Source organism: Neomonachus schauinslandi, chromosome 10, assembly GCF_002201575.2.
Source record: "Neomonachus schauinslandi chromosome 10, ASM220157v2, whole genome shotgun sequence".
Taxonomy (NCBI): domain Eukaryota; kingdom Metazoa; phylum Chordata; class Mammalia; order Carnivora; family Phocidae; genus Neomonachus; species Neomonachus schauinslandi.
Genome location: NC_058412.1, coordinates 23,389,637 through 23,406,700, shown reverse-complemented (window position 1 = coordinate 23,406,700; position 17,064 = coordinate 23,389,637). Strand labels below are relative to the sequence as shown.

General features: G+C 44.7%; 2 protein-coding genes across 2 annotated transcripts in view; both read left to right on the top strand.

Annotated features, from left to right (window-relative positions):
* Positions 1-17,064, top strand: part of ALK (ALK receptor tyrosine kinase) — a 697,757-nt gene that overhangs the window by 459,751 nt on the left and 220,942 nt on the right. The gene's annotated exons all lie outside the window — the stretch shown is intronic.
* Positions 3,879-5,571, top strand: LOC110587356 (importin subunit alpha-1-like). The gene has a single exon (XM_044918828.1). It carries the CDS (start codon positions 3,982-3,984, stop codon positions 5,569-5,571), a length of 1,590 nt encoding a protein of 529 aa, XP_044774763.1. The 5' UTR covers positions 3,879-3,981.

Below are 17,064 nucleotides of genomic sequence, written 5' to 3'. Positions count from 1 at the left end.
CAATGCCTTTCCTTTGTGGGTGAAGTGTTAGTTTGATAAATGCCTGTCTTATGAATTTTAATCATGTGGATTGTCAGCGGTCCTCAAACTCTAAAGACCAAACTATTGTTATTACTTATTGACTGACTGATATAGAGCCAGGTCAAAGAAACAAGTCCTAAACATTGACAACTGAAATATTTATGATGCAACTAACATTGCTTCCAAGTAATGCACACTATATTCAGGAAGAAACACATTATGGCAAGCAAGGGCTTAAACTGATGAACATGTTTCCATTTTAGCCATGCAAATCATTCATCAGAGAGCAATCAATATGAATTGGATATTCCTAGGAGACAAAGCAGGAATGGAAGTGGGCCTTGGGTCTGATTCTGCTTTCTTGGCTTTCAGAAAAGGAATAAGCTATCCTGGGTACCTCACTGTATCCCTAATCCCATTTTCATCAATCCTTTATGTTCCTCCATCCTCTTTTTACTTGGAGTATGTCTTAGAGATATATAAGATTGAGATTAGGAGTTTTTGAAAATGTTCAGTTAAAAGCTTTATGCATTGACTTTCTAACCAAGGATAACACACGAGGGATTCTTGTACATGTTCAAGTGTTGAAGTGATATGGAAAACATCCTTCATAAAACTGCAGACAAAAGCATGCATCCCCATGTTCACTGCTTCTCTACACTTAACAAAAATACATTGACTGGCTCCAGCTATCGAGAGGTTAGGGTTAGGAATCTCTGAGTTTTAAAATATCTTGTTGCAGATATTCCATTAAACTTGGTCTATCGGATTTAGAAAGCCTTCATAGGGATTGCCAGCAGGATGGCATGTGATCCTCCAGGTAAGGGAAACCACTGGGCAATCATTGCCTTAGGTAGGAAGGTACGTTTTCTTCTAACTTTTAACAAGAGTAAAATCCATCGATCAGTGAGCAAGTACTTACTAGGCACTTGCTTTGAGCAAGGCCTTGGTGTAAGCACTTGGGGAGAACATAAGTTAGTTGAAATTTGGTATTCTTTCAGATATATTAGCAAACCTCCTGATACCTCCATGATCTCATGTCTCCTCCTCAAAACCCTCTAGAAACTTGCTGCTCAAAATGTGGTCAACATCAGCACTACCTGGGAGCTTGTTAGAAATACAAAATCTCCAACCCCACTGTAGACCTACTAAATCAAGATCTGCATTTCAACAAAATCCTGCTGTCACTCACATGTACATTAGAAATTTAAGAAGCATTGCTGCAGGCCAGAGGAGTCTGAGAAACAATCACTTAGCCAATCAAAGGGTACTCACGGGGGGCATCCTGAAGTCCCTACCATGCATCCAATATTGTCATAACAGCCTCTTATAGTCATTAAATATTGCCTGGTCACTTGGGAAATAATCAGAGATTTTTCTCTACAGGTCTGATAAGGAGGAAATTTTTGTTGATTATGTGAAATCATAGATGGTGTGGCTGGGAAGGATCTTACTGACTACCTATTTCCTCCTGATAGAAATAAGGAAACCCAGAGCTGGGAAACGATCAACAGCTAATGGCTAGTGAGTAGAAGAGCCAGGGCTAGAACTGAGGTCTCTGAACTTCATTAGCTAGCGCTTATTCACCTCCACTTCACTCCATTCCCCCTCCACTGCAGGGCATGTCTGGATTAATCACAAATCAATTGCTAAACAATGGATCAGATCAGTCAGTAAAAAAAAAATAACTACATCTAATTTACCATTAGGTGATCCATGGCTTAGAGTCATGGGGAGTCAAGGGGAGAAAATAGAATTATAGGAACATGGCCATTTTGTACCATAGCTAGTGCCATGGCATTAGTCAGGGACAACGGGCAGACTGGCCAAGTTTAATCATCAAATGAATGACCTAGTTATCATACAATCATACAATACAAGGTTATTTGTCCCCTGATAATCCCAGAGAGTAAGTAATTCAGGGAGAGACCTACTTCTAACCTAGGCCTCAGGGACTGAGGGGGTCACCTTAAATTCCTTTTGTGCTAAAATGCCCTCCCCTCAGCCCCGTCCTTCAAGGGCCAGCTAAAATGCTGCCTCCTCCACTTAACGAATGGGAATGAGAATGGGAGTGGAATGGAATGGGACAGAGCACTCTCTTTTCTACTGGCCTGGGAGCTCCTGAAGACATAATGCACATCTGATTTGTATCTGGGTCGCCAAAGCACCTCGTACCTAGTAGGCCCTGAATCCCTATTTGCCTGGTGGAACTCTTAAGGGGGCTCTTTCATAATCCACTGATTGACTCAGCCTCCATCACAAGAATGACTGACTGCAGGACCTTCAGCTTCTACTGGTGGCCATCACCAGGGGCGCACACTCCGTGAGTATCTCCGAAGTCCCTGCTGCTGATCCTGCTTGCCATTGCCGTGGTACACACACCCGTCAGTCAGCTGAGTCAAGGGACAAGCAGGCAGTTTGCATGGAATCCTGAGCAAGAGGAAAGGTTTCACCAAACTGATTTGTCAGTCCTTAGGTACCTAGAATAGATAGATCATAACGAATGGAAAAAATAAATCACTTTAGTGATTTCTATTCGTGATTTAGTTTTGGCTAAAACTCAGAGTCAGTTGGTTACAGGAGTCAAGGGGATTGACTCCCATCTCCTACTTAATCCATTAGCCTGAATGCTCTGCTTTTCACATTGCTGTTTGCTCTTATAGACACGGTCTTAAATGGGTATTAATGACTCTTGGGGGATACCACGTGAGAGCATGTTATCTTCCCATATTTATCATTTGGTTTGATTTTCCAACCTTCTAGGTCCCTTTGTGTCTTATATCAGAGATCATTTGATTGAATCACCTAAATCAATTTCCCTTTGCTTTCAGCTAGCTTACTGTTGTCCTTTCTGGCTCACAGCTTATAATGATTCTCTTGTGTCTGGCATCTCCAAATCTGTCTTTGGTGGAAGTGATTATATTTCCAAGAACTGTTATTTTTACCCCCCAATCACAGAAAAACACTTTCCCTTTGCAGTAGAGGCTCCTTGTCCTCAGCGTGCCTCTCAGCCCAGCCGCCTTCCCCAGCTGGAGCTCTTACGGAGCACACCCGCACTGCCCTGATGGACTCTTTCCCTCCTGAAGCTCCGAACAGAGCTGCTCCGAAACACAGGGCCTGGGGAGATCCATGAGGAATCTAACATCAGAATGCACGCAAGGATGCGCATGCTACTCTCTGGTTACTATCTCCAGTCCCCTCCATAGCAAGTTGGTTATTATCACCACTCCACATGTGAGGAAACTGAGGTCTAAGGCGTTCAGTGACTTGCCTGAGATCTCACCTTTAGCAAGTGTTGGAGCTAAGAGACCAAACCAAGTCTCCCTCTCTGAGACTCTCTCCCCACCCTGCCCTTGTGTCTCTAGCACTCAGCGTGGTGCTTAGGATACAGGTGCTAGCAGAATGAATGGAAAAAAATTCTAAGTGAATGAATCAATCATTGAACTCTTAGACACAGAAGCCTAAGAATGTGTATCAATACATGGCTACCTCTACTCTTCCTGCACTTTGCTTTCCAGCTCATTGTTGCACCTTCACAGAAACCTCTCTGGTTTTGCTAATTAGTCCCGCTGCCTTAATGGCAATCATAATACATAACAACCTTGGTCCTAAATCCATTACATTAGATTAATGAATAGTATATAGCCACAGTGTTCAGAAGTAGAACACTAAGCTCTCTGGGATTTGCAAAAGATCTTCCCTTCGGGTTTATTTCAGTGACAGATTGTAGGTGGTAGTATTCTGTGCTATTAGATTTGTGCACAATTCATCACTCTGGCTATTATTAGGTCGGTCATCTTCCATGCTGCATTGTTCAGAAATTCAGTCAGAATACCATTCACGACACCACGATCCGTGGTGGACGTTTTGAGGGCAGCTGACCTGCAGCCTGCGCACCCCGGACCGCCTTCTGTGGAAGCCTGAGCCGGCCGTGTAGCTTTCTCCCTTTGTCTCATAACCATGTCCACCAACGAGAATGCTAATTCACCAGCTGCCCGCCTTAACAGATTCAAGAACAAGGGGAAAGACAGTACAGAAATGAGGCGGCGCCGAATAGAAGTTAATGTGGAGCTGAGGAAAGCTAAGAAGGATGACCAGATGCTGAAAAGGAGAAACGTAAGCTTGTTTCCTGATGATGCTACCTCTCCACTACAGGAAAACCGCAACAACCAGGGCACTGTAAATTGGTCTGTTGATGACATTGTCAAAGGCATAAATAGCAACAATTTGGAAAGCCAGCTCCAGGCTACTCAAGCTGCTAGGAAACTGCTTTCTAGGGAAAAACAGCCCCCCATAGACAACATAATTCGGGCTGGTTTGATTCCAAAGTTTGTGTCCTTCTTGGGCAGAACTGATTGTAGTCCCATTCAGTTTGAATCTGCTTGGGCTCTCACTAACATTGCTTCTGGGACGTCAGAACAGACCAAGGCTGTGGTAGATGGAGGTGCTATCCCAGCATTCATTTCTCTGTTGGCATCTTCCCATGCCCACATCAGTGAACAAGCTGTATGGGCTCTAGGAAACATTGCAGGTGATGGTTCAGTTTTTCGAGACTTGGTTATTAAGTATGGTGCAGTTGACCCACTGTTGGCTCTCCTTGCAGTTCCTGATATGTCATCTTTAGCATGTGGTTACTTACGTAACCTTACTTGGACACTTTCAAACCTTTGTCGCAACAAGAATCCTGCACCCCCATTAGATGCTGTTGAGCAGATTCTTCCTACTTTAGTTCGTCTCCTGCATCATGATGATCCAGAAGTATTGGCAGATACCTGCTGGGCCATTTCCTACCTTACTGATGGTCCAAATGAGCGGATTGAAATGGTTGTGAAAACAGGAGTTGTGCCCCAGCTTGTGAAGCTTCTAGGAGCTACTGAATTGCCCATTGTGACTCCTGCGCTAAGAGCCATAGGAAATATTGTCACTGGGACAGATGAACAGACTCAGGTTGTAATAGATGCAGGAGCACTTGCTGTTTTTCCCAGCCTCCTAACGAACCCCAAAACTAATATTCAGAAGGAAGCTACGTGGACAGTGTCAAACATCACAGCTGGTCGCCAGGACCAGATACAGCAAGTTGTGAATCATGGATTAGTCCCATTCCTTGTTGGTGTTCTCTCTAAGGCAGACTTTAAGACACAAAAGGAAGCTGTCTGGGCTGTGACCAACTATACAAGTGGTGGGACAGTTGAACAGATTGTATACCTCGTTCATTGTGGCATAATAGAACCATTGATGAACCTCTTAACTGCAAAAGACACCAAAATTATTCTGGTTATTCTGGATGCCATTTCAAACATCTTTCAGGCTGCTGAGAAACTAGGTGAAACTGAGAAACTTAGTATAATGATTGAAGAATGTGGAGGTTTGGACAAAATTGAAGCTCTAAAAAACCATGAAAATGAGTCTGTGTACAAAGCTTCATTAAACTTGATTGAGAAGTATTTCTCTGTAGAGGAAGAGGAAGATCAGAATGTTGTGCCAGAAACTACCTCTGAAGGCTATACATTCCAAGTTCAGGATGGCACTCCCGGGACTTTTAACTTTTAGATTGTACAGCTGAGGCAGAAAGTTGTTTGTTGTGTACTCTGTTTGGTAGAAGTTTGTCTTACTGTTTCTCTACTAAGAACTCTTTTTAAATGTGTTTTGTTATTGTAGCACTTTTTACAAGGAAACTCTACTTGACCAGTTCCAAACTGTACAACCTGTATGAAGCTCCTCCTCTCAGTGGGTTTCTTATTTCTATGTGGAATCTCCTCTCTTGCAGTGTCCTGTAAATAAAGATTAAATTCCACTCTTTTCTTTAAAAAAAAAAAAAAAAAGAATACCATTCACAGTGTGATTGTATCTCAATCTAGTTCTGACAACTCCCTCTAATGCACTGAAAGTTGAATCAGTAACTTCATTCCAAAAGGAGCTTTACTTTTTAAGTTCCACTTTTTCTTTCTTTCTAACTTTTTTCTTTTTTAGAATTAAATTTTCATTACCCAAGTAACACATGAATTTATTCTCCTTGTGAACATTTCTATGGATACATATTTGTGTATGTGTGTGTGTGAGTGAGAGGGAGAGACATAAAAAGAGGCCTGCAAAGATCTATTCCAAGCAATACAGTAGTTATCTCTGGGGATGGCAATGGGAAACAGAGGAAGGGGGCCTGCTGGTCAAAGAGAACACTAGGCTTATCTGTAATGTTTTACTATTTTACAAGGAGAATGTGCCTTCCTCCTTTTCGTTCCCTTTGCTCACTGTCATCTTAGTGCAAACACATGAAAATGTGCACACCCCCACATGTATATGAAATAAATACAGCCAAAACCTCCTAGTGTGTCCCCCAATGGCCAGAGAAATCACTTGCCTCTTCCTAATTGGTGTTTCTCAGTAGGAGAAACAGGGTACCATTCTTCTTGTCTGTGCCTTTTTCATCTACAATGTCCATTTTCTATTAGCTTGTTCTGCTGCAGTTTATGGCAGTTTTATTGCTTAGATTATTTGCCAGTAAACACCAGCTTGATCATGAAGGAGCAGAGGGAATTGAAGAGATACTTCTAAAAAAAAAAGAAAGGCATATTCTGTTCCCAGTCACTAGTCACATCGTTGCTTGGAGAGTGAGCCAGGGCAGCCCGGGGAAGACAGCTGGGTGTGGCAGAGCCCAGACCTGCCTTTCCACCATCTCCTCAGTGGACACTAACTGCTACCATGTAGTTAGTCACAGAAGGATGCAGATTGTTGGTTAGGTCAATGCTATGTGGTAGAGAGGGCAAGGACTCCGGGGTTTTGATCCTGATACAAATCCTGGTTTGATCTCTGGCTGATGGGCTCACAAGCAAGTCTCAGTCCCTTCCAAGTCAGTTTAAGTTTCTGCCTCCTCCTCCTTCCAGAATTAAATTAAATGACACATGAAAGAGCCGAGTTCCATGAATGCTGGGGTACATGAAGGTGTTCTGTGACTGACTGCCAATTTCCTTTCCCTCTGCTAAGACAGAAAAAAAAATTCTCATTTTTATGGCATTAATGTATCCTCTATTTCTCCTTCTAAAAATATGGGGAGCAGTCCTCACCCATGCCCATCCCTCCCCGCAGGACCGTTGGTGACACTTACAGGTAAGATCCCTTAGACTGAACAGAAAAAAAGCAAACTACCAAATGTTGTTCTGATGGAGGCTTGGAGTTGTCACAGGCCCAGGCACCACTTTTGAAGCAGTTCCTGAAAAAGCTTCTAAGATAAAGGATTTCCAGTATCTGTAGGAGCAGTAAGACTTGGGCGCTTGAGGAACGATAACCCCAGGCCATGCCAAATGCTCCCATCCTCTAGCTAGGGGCTCTCGAGGAGAAACAGCAGGTGGCAGGAGATGTCACTGGTATTCTTATTTCCATGTGATAAACTTGGTGTGAGGGATACCTAACAAGTCCCCCAAAGAGGGAAAAAGCCATAAAAACTTCTTGAGCATCATGTTGCTTTCATTAAGCATTTCCTCAGAAAGCAAGTATGAGGGAAGCTGGGAGAGGGAGAATAAGTGTCACTTTGGACTGGCACCTGGGGAATCACCCAAACTTATGAATGCCCGGTGATAGTCATCATCTGTGGTAAGAAACCTGGGACTCGAGAGACCTCCCATAGGATCAGGGACAAGGTTTTCTCTGAGTGAGTATATCCCACCAATTTGCAGCCTACAGCCAGTCACAAGGATGTCCCCATGCCAAGGGGGACTGGGCTTTCCATTAGTGAGAAAGTTGAGAGACCCCACTAACTCTCTTGAATTTCACCTGATTTTTGCTGGGGGCCATTAGCTTCTTCTGAAAGGACTTGCTTATCATTAGTCAGCCATTTACTTCTAAGATCCTGGCCCAGAGGCACTGAGTCTCACCTGCCTGACCTCCATCCTCCTAGCAGACCACCCTGGTTTTAGTCTCCAGACTCGTTCCTTGACCTCTCCTCCTGGACAAAGCCCTGGGAGCCTTAATATATAGGCCTTACCATGATGAAGTTTTCTGGGAAAATTCCAGAATGGAGTTTACCTACAAACAAATCCTAAGCATTCTTAAAAGTTAAAAAAAAAGAAGTTGGCAATAAAAGGAGTTGCTTTTCTAGAATTTCTAGGAAAGGCTCTTCTGCGAGACATTACAGGGGTGTATTCTGTAGTTTGATTTGCAGAATGGGGCTTTGCAGGGAGGTTTGAATATAAGAGCTCTTCTCTACCCCCACTGTGGCTGCAATCTGGACAGAGGTTACTTGAGATGCCTGATCACTGCCTGGCACCTAGGATTCTCCTGCCTGACTCAGTACTCTGGCTTTCTGAGACATAGGAGGGAGCCAGGCTGAGCACTGGGAGTCAGGACCCACATCTCTCAAGTTTGCTCATCTTTGGTGGGGTGGGAGAGCCCAGTCACTCCCTCGCAGACTGTTAGGGTAGGAAGGGACCTTAGAAGTCATGCTCAGCACCTTGGCTTTTAAAGGAAATGGGCCCAGAGGGATCAAATGGCCTTCCAAGTGCCTCCTCCCCCAGCACTTGTGAGGGTCTCATTCATCTTAATGTTCTCAGCTACCAGCATGCTTCCTGATGCAGGCTAGGTGCTCAGCAAAGGAGGAATGAGTGAGTATACATTGTGCTGGTGACTCAGTGGTGGAGCTAAATTAGCACACACGACTGTCTTTTCCACCCCCATGAGTCATGGGGAGGCAGCACTCAGCAATACTTTGTCAGCATGTTCAAGCACAGTTGCTTGGAGCTAAACACAGAGTCGCCAAAGGTGGCCTCCTGCCCTCCCTCAGTCTGGAAAACCCCTCCTCTGGTTGCTTGGCGGACCTCTGGATGGGCGGGGCTGTCGCGCCCTGGCAGCAGAGGATGCCCATGGACTTAAGGAATGGATCGGAGCCAATTTCCTCTTTGGAGACCAGGGAGGATGGAAGAACAGTGCTGTTCGGCCAGGTCCACCCTGGCTGAACAGGGACTAACAGTGTGGAAACAGGAGGGGCCGTGAGCCACCAGAAGCACCCTCAGCCATTGCTTTCCCTGGCAAGTTCTGCGATGCAGGCAGGCGGGCGGCCTCCGTCCATTCTCCTGCTTCTGCTGCGGTTCCTGGCCGGTAATTGCAAATCAGAGGGGACAGGTTTGTCAGCGTGGAAGGAAGGTCCGGCAAGCATTCCATTTCTCCAGACTTTTAAAATAATAGGCTGCGGTACTAGGAGTTCTCTCTGTGGTTATTATCTGTTTCTTTTTGAAAAGCAAGACATTCCCGTGAAGGGCGCTGGGACCGTAAGGCGGGTCATAAAGGGTGACAAAGCAGAAAGAAAGTCGCCTGCAGTCTCCTCCGCTGGCGATTCACTCCGCCTGGTTATTCATCTGCACAGAGGAGTCACGGGCCTCACTCTTAAATGGCTTCATTCATGATGATTGACTTCGGAGATTTGCCCGTGTCTTTTGCAGAATGTTAAGCAGGGAAGGATTTTTCCCTCCTTTGAACCAGCTATGTTAGGATGCTGTGGTTTCACAGGCCTGGAGTGGGAGGCTAGAAGGAAAAATCAGCCCTCTGCGGGAATGCATCCCTCAAATGAGAATAACCACTGAGTAAATATGGTAATGAACCTGGGAGCAGCTCCATTGGGGTGAAATTGATGCCTCTGGGCACTCAGGTGTTTTTCTGACCAATTCTAAGCAGCATCTAAAACCTTCAAACACCAGTAAAAGTTTATTTTATTCACATACATTCACTCCCATCTACTGACTACCTTTGGTCTGCATCTTACAGAAGTTGGGGAGATGTGAACTTAATCACTGTTCTTTAGAAATGCAATGTCAGGTATGTTAGTATGCTGCCTTGGAGACCTTCCTGGTGTAGCCCCCACCTCTCTTGTCCTACCGTCACCACCCAAATTCAAGTCTTAACCCCCAAACCTTAGCACTAACATAAGGTGCCCATCATGGATATGTCTCAGCTCCTCCCAGCCCTGACCCCGACCCCTAAATATCTTCATTATTGCTAATGCCAAAGCATTTTTCCTATGGACCACTTTACTTACATAACTTCCCTGGTGATGATAAACTTTCATAAGCTCCCCACTGACTCTCAAACAAAAACTGAACTCCTTCATAGATCAGATAAGGTCTTTTGTTTTGTATCATATTAATAATGCTCTACATTCTCCACTCCAGCCAAGCAGGTTCACTCTTTATTTATAATTGACCTTCACACCTTCTCACTCTGCAACCTTTACTTATGATTGTTCCTCCACCCGGAAGGCCCTCACCTCCCATCTCTGCCTGTCACATTCCAATGCATGCCCCAGGGTCAGGAAATCTTTATTGAACTTCTTGTATTACAAAACATATGAGTAGGTATCTCATCTTCCCCACTGGAATATAGGGTTGAGAGTAGGGACCATGTATTTTTTTTTTATTTCTAACCTACCCCCTCACTTTTAGTAGCCCACTGCTTTGCATGTCCCATATACTTAATAAATAATTTTTTAATGATGAATGAATATATAAATGAATGAGCGATCAACAAATTTATTAACTTGTTAATTAATAGTGGATATACCTTCCCTTAACCTCTAGTCTCTATTTTCCTATGCTACCCAAAGCAAAGAAACTCACCTCTTAGTAATGTGATTTGAAAAGCAAGATTATAAAATATCTGTTACTAATTATGTTTTTTTTTTCTCTCTGAAACTTGGTTGCAAAAATACTTTAAGAGAGTGGAGCATAAAAACTTGGAACTAAGGGCTGGGTTTTCTAATCCTAGGAATCCCCAAGGAGTGCTGAGGTGTAGGGATTGGAAACCATTAGGAATTAGACCAGCCGGAGCACACAAGAGATTGACTGCTTTTTGGTCTGGGTGAATACTTTTCAATTGTAGAATTGATTCAGCTTTCAAAGGTCAAGAACTAGGAAATCTAGCTCTCTGTGTTTTTACTCAAATTAAAGGACTAATTGAATCCAGCCATTAAAAGCAAGCCACTTCTTGTGGGTTATAAGTATAGGGTAAGAAAAAGAAGCCAGGAAGCATTAACTTAGAGGTGTGCCATGCCCCTGGGTTGTGAAGCACTGAGGTCTCTTCTGTTGATTTTCACAAATAGAATTCCAAACATACTTATGAGGAACAAATAGATAAAATAAACATGTCCTAAAGCATACAGTTTATAAGCCTGGCCACTAGGGTAAGTGTGCTCTTGGTCTTAAGCATAGTGTTCGGATATATTCCAGGACAGGAGACCATCATACTTAGCAGCTGCAAGAATAGAGCACAGTAGTTCTGATCCTTATGCACTTAAAGCACAGAGAGGGGACAGCCTTGGGGAAGAGTCTCCTTTCCTGGTGTCATATCTGGGTTTTTTATTTGGGTTGGAAATTGTCTAGTTGGTGAGCACAAGATGTATGCTAGAGAATGCTTAATCAGCAGTAACGGCCTTGACTTGGGATGAACATACTCTGTCTAGCTGTGTGATCTTGAGCAAGTCACTTCCCTCTCCATCAGTCTCTAGCTGGTGAACTGAGGGATTAGGAAGGAGCATCTCTGGGTCTCCTTTCAAACCTAGAGCTCCCTCTTGTGAATGAAATTCTAGGAGCCTATGAATGTTCGTTCTTCATAGCATCTTCAGGACGATCACTTTGCAGTACAAATTTGCCTCTTGAGATATTCCAAAAATGGGTTTAGGAATTTTAGGAAAGGAAGGAGAAAGTGTTTCAAAAGTTGATCAGCAAGGCAAAGCAAAGATGCTGATATTGATTGATTTGCTAGAATGCATAAAATGCACCAAACAGGAGTAATAAGACAGGAGTAATTCTTGTCTTATGAGCAAATATTTATTGCCGGCATACTGTACAGATATTGAACCAGGTACTAGAGGTGCAACATTTTACAGATGGAAAAACTGACCTTTAGAGAGGTTAAGTAATCGGCATAAGGTCACGTAGCTACTGGTGGGTGGACTGTTCTGACTGTGGCAGTTTGTCATGTCGCATCCTGGGAGTTGAGGCAAAAGGATCAAAAGGAGTAGTGTCTGGAGCCTGAGACTGGATCTGACATCCTCCGTCTTCTTTCTAATGGAGCCACCACAGTCAGTTTTCATGCTTCCTGACACTATCCCCAAGGTCTAGTGGTCTCTGAAAATCCCTCACTTTCTTTAATAATTTTTGCAGAAACATCTCCTGTAAATCACGCTAATCCCTTGGAAAATCTCTTCTGGAGAACTCAATATTAGACCTCTGAAGCCTGGCCTTGGGCACCATGTTTGATACTTCTAGAGGCCCTATTTCAGATCACAGTCAGGTACTTGGAGAAATAACTAGAAGGTGGGAGTTTCATTCCTTAATTCCCTTCCCCAGAGCCCCTGGCTTCTTGTTGGATTTGCATGTCAGTCTTCAGACGGACCTACCCACCCTCCCACTCCTGACCTGCAGCTTTCAGGCCGGTGTCCTTGACACAGTGGCTCTGACCGGGAAGCTTGCTCTTTCCAAACCCTGAAGCAGTGCTGCACCATCCTAAGGTAGCTCTTTGCTCACTGTCTCCTGTAGGGCTGCAGAGCAGGGATCTGGAGGTTTAAAAGGATCGAGGTGGAGGCTGGGAGAAGGCTAACAACCTAAGTTTAGACTCCATTTTATGCTAAAAAGGAAAAAGAATTCTTTAGGGGAGCAAATAGAGCTTTGGCAGAAGACGAGAGGAGGGATAAACACCATGCTTTGGGGGCAGAGTGGAAAGATGGTGGGTTTCTGTGCCAGCTCAGCATACTAACCATGTACCTTGGGTCACAGGCATCCTGTATTCCCCCACTGGATGAGGATAATAACAGTTCTCTTGGAAGGTCATGAAGAGAATTGCTAACATAGAGCAAAAGTCTAGTTGGCAATTAAAGGCACCTGCTATTATTTTTGCTTTATTTGTATTATCCCCATGAACCAGGCAAGATGTCAGACCCAGCATGGCAGCACTTGAAGCATTCTGGATGGTCACTTGTTAGGAAGAGAAGGGGAAGCTTAACTGTGAACAGAAACATGTGACTTTGTTTTCTGTGCACACTTACACATGCACATATGTGTATGCACTCATGAGCGTGCATGCCCCTGGACACGGAGCCATACCTCCAGGCGGCATCTCCTGAAGCCACCAGGGATTTTGACAACCTCCCTTCTCATGCAGCCCTGCCTTCAGTGTGGCAGTTGAAGAATCCCAATTACAGACTCTTGTCTCAAAACAGCCTGGAAAACATAAAGACAAGCCTCACAAACATTGTCTCATTAGTTCAGTAAAACCTTACTAATTTACCCTAATTGTGGGGAAAGATCATTTGCATGCGGGAAGTGTCTGGAAGGGGCCTGCTTTAATAAATAGACGGGACGTATTTGTAATCAGTGGTGCCCCTCGCACACAAACAATCAATGTGCTCGAGTCCTTAAAAACAGTTTGTTCTCGTAAGTGGGTTGCACATTCCTACTGTCGTCTTGAAGCTACTAATGCAAGAAGTGACCTGGGAGCCAGGGTCCTTTATTTTCCTTCTTATTTCCAAGTAAACAACAATCTAGCAGATGGCTGGGGGTTGAACTAGGGCCCGCTTGCAGGGAGCAAGGGAGGCAACAAATGGCCAAGCAGAGAGTTTTAGCAAGAGTCAGGGTTGGGAGACCTAGATTCTAATCGCAGCTCAGTCCCCAGACTGTCACATTACTTTATCTCTCTGAGTCTTAGTTTCTCGTCTCTCAAGTGAAGAGTTTAGAGGAATGGTCTCTCAGTGCTTTTAAATCCTATCGTTTCAGAGCTGTAAGAAATCCTGGAGATTATCTGATTCGAGTCTTGATTCACATGTGAAGATAGGAAAGGGTTCTTACTGTATTGTGCTCCTGTGAGGGTTCCTGAGCTACAAATTATGAAGGTTGAACATATGTTTAACAATGTATACTACTGAGATAAAGACTCAGGCTTGAGGGTGGGACTGGAAGAACTTGACCCAGGTCAAGGTCCAAGCAGAGAACAGATGAGCTGCCAACAGGTCACACAGAGAAGCCAGAAATGAGCAGTGGAGTAGAGAAGTGGGTAGGAGAATCCAGAGTTCAAGGAGCAGAATAGGTCTGAGATCACCAACAGAGCAAGCAGGTGGGAAGCCTGCTAGAAATCAAGGACCTGGATGAGAGTCTTGGCAAAGAAAAGCAAAGTCAAGCAAAAGTCTTGATGGGGAGCTATGGCCCCAGCCAATAGTGGTAATTTCAAGACTAGAGGTCCAAAGGCTTCTTCTCTCCTCTGAAGCCCTGGGCTTGTGGATTGTTTCCTACCCTCTGGAATATTAACGGATGGAAGGACTGGCTGGTTGACTGAAGGGAGCTCCATGCAGTGGAGAGCATCCAGGTAGAAATGGTTCAAAGCAGCAGGAGATGCAGTGCTCATGGCCCAGGTGAGCCCTCAGATCAGAGCTGGAGCTGAAGGTCTTGCAAGTCATTCTCACAGAAAATGGCACTGAACCTGTGAGAATGCTCCAGAGAGCAAAGGGAGAAAGAGAAAGGTCAAAGACAATCTTAGAGAACATCCCCCATTTTGGCTGGACAAGTAAATTAAAAAGTGCCCTATTCTCTTCCCTTACTCGAGGCTAATAGTGAAGTATATATTGAGGACAGGTGGGAGAAAGGACAAGTGGCATTTTAGAGGACACAGGAATAAATATGGGCTTTCCTCCTTGAGTTGCATATTATCAGGTCCACCTGTCTGTGCCTCTCCTTCACTCACATTATTGTTCACTGATGAGATGGTGTCTCCATTGTCTCCAGAAAGCAAACAACAACAAAATAAGTCCCTGGTTTTCTTTTCCTTCAGAGAGTGTGGGTTGAGATGTGGAAGCCATAGAAATAAATCAGCCCCTCGATGTGGATGTTTGCATGTTTCCTTCTCCCTGGACAATTCCATTCCAGAGAAAATATGAGCAAGTCTTGCTTTTTTCTTGATCCGGTTTTCTGACTGAGCACTGTCATGCTCAAAACTGGTGACCTTGACGTGGTTGACTGTGGCAGCAATCTCAGAAAAGTCTCCCTGCCTCTCTTCTCAGCCTAAAATTCATAGAACTGAAAATTGTCTCATCTCCCATCCCCCACTTTGTGGTTTTGGTTTTTTTTTTTTTTTTTTAACATGAAGAACCATTCCAGAAGAGATGAAATGGCTTGCCCAAAGTCATTAGTGCATATGATGGATTAAGCAGTATTTCTCAAATCAGAGTATTGTATGAGCCCCTTTTAAATTAAAAAAAAAGGATATTTTACGAGTCCTGGAGGGATATGTTACTTATCCCTCCAGGGAACCCGAGACTCCAGGTTAAGAGTCCAAAGTCTAGTTCAAGCTGACTGGTGATGGAGACTTGTCTCCTGAAGAGCCTGGCTGAGATGTGTTGCATGTACCTCTCCCACTGGCATGCACCCTGAGCTGCAGTTGGCTTGCCTGCCCTTCACGAACCACTCCCATCCTGAGCTCCTGGCAGGTTCTATCAAAAGGTATTTCCTGAATACTTTTGCCTTCAGGAATCTTCTCAGACCCCACCCCGTAGCCTACTCACTCTTTCTCCTTTGACCCTGGTGGTGTACCTTTCTCTGCCTCCAGTTGTAAGGGTCTCTGTGGCTTTCTGGCTTTCCAGGCCACTCCACTAGGCTTTGGCCTTTATTTGGTTCCTTTCCTCTCTCAGCTCCACACTCATGCGGAACATGATGGCTGGGCCACCACAATATGGCTCATGGGGAGAGAAAGTAGCCCAGTAGGAAGAGGGCACAACCTTGGGCAGCTCTGAATGGCTTATGGGTAGAAAAGCCTACAGGGTCAAAGTGGGGACTTGATCCATAACATTTAGGAACCAGAGGGACATAGGAAGTCCTAGACCTACCCCCTTATTTTGCACATAAAGAAGAAACCAAGGCCCAGAGACCCAAAGGGGCTTGCCTCGTTCCACATGGTTTGGAAGGCAGTGCAGGTAGTGGTTAAGAACAGTGGCTTTGAACTCAGGCAGACCTGCATCCTCAGTCCCAACTCCACATCTGGGACTAGCTGTGGGATCTAGAACAACTCACCTAAATTTTCTCAATTCCTGTTGCCACATCAAGATAGTCCTACCTCATAAGGATGTGGTGAAGGTTGAGTGAAGTAGCGGATAGGAGGTGCTTACCACACTGTAGAGCACCTAAAAAGAACTCAATAAATGTCAGCTGCAAATAGCCACAAAGGTAAACTTAGAGACCCATGTCTCCCAAAGCCCTCATCTGGGGTGTTGCAACATCTCACCCAGAGGAGACAAAGCCGATTCACAGGCTCCTATGTGGTTGAGCCTGGTGAAAAATATGCTCTGCCAAGAAGATAAAGAACTTGCTCAGAAAGTTATGACTCCTAGGCACTTAGAAGTGTTGGCCGCAGAGCTGAGGAAGGGTCCTGCTGCCCCAGATGGAGCATGGAGCGTGGGTGATGCTTGCGACTCGGTGCACAGAATAAGATGTGCTGCTAATAGGGATGGCTGACACATGGACAAAATCAATGTGCCACAGGATGAAGGAGCAGCAAGTCCTGCCTCCCGATCTTTACTCAGTCCAGTTCTGTCCTGAATATTCTGTTTTAACTTGATCACAAAGAGGGTCCGTGAATTGGGCAGTCCTCTCAGTTCCACCCAGGCTCTGCAAATGAATAGAGGTACAATCAGTGATCAGCGGGCTTGACTTCAGAGGTACTGGTCATCCCCCAAGTGGAGGCCTGAGTCTAAGAGGGACCTCACGTTTACTCAAGGCAAATCTGAGGACAGGCTAGAAATAATTCAGCTCATAGCCTCAGAGATTCTCATTCCACCTCAAATCCTAAGGAGTCTCAGTACAGAGGGGTTCTGGGGAGGAGGAATAGAGAATGGAGTGTTGTGGGAAAGGGGGTTAGGGTGTCAGAGTTCCTAGGGAAGACTGGAGAAAACACGGGATGGCAGATTTGGTGGCGTGATGCCTTAATTCCTTCGGTCTTTTCTGTAGAAGATGCCCCACCCTTCCCTGAATTGCATCCTGGGGAACAGTAGGGGTTGACTTGTCCCAAGGTCATGCTCATCAG

Coding starts and splice junctions, on each gene's coding strand:
- LOC110587356 (XM_044918828.1), top strand. CDS start 3,982: ATGTCCACCAACGAGAATGCTAATTCACCAGCTGCCCGCCTTAACAGA.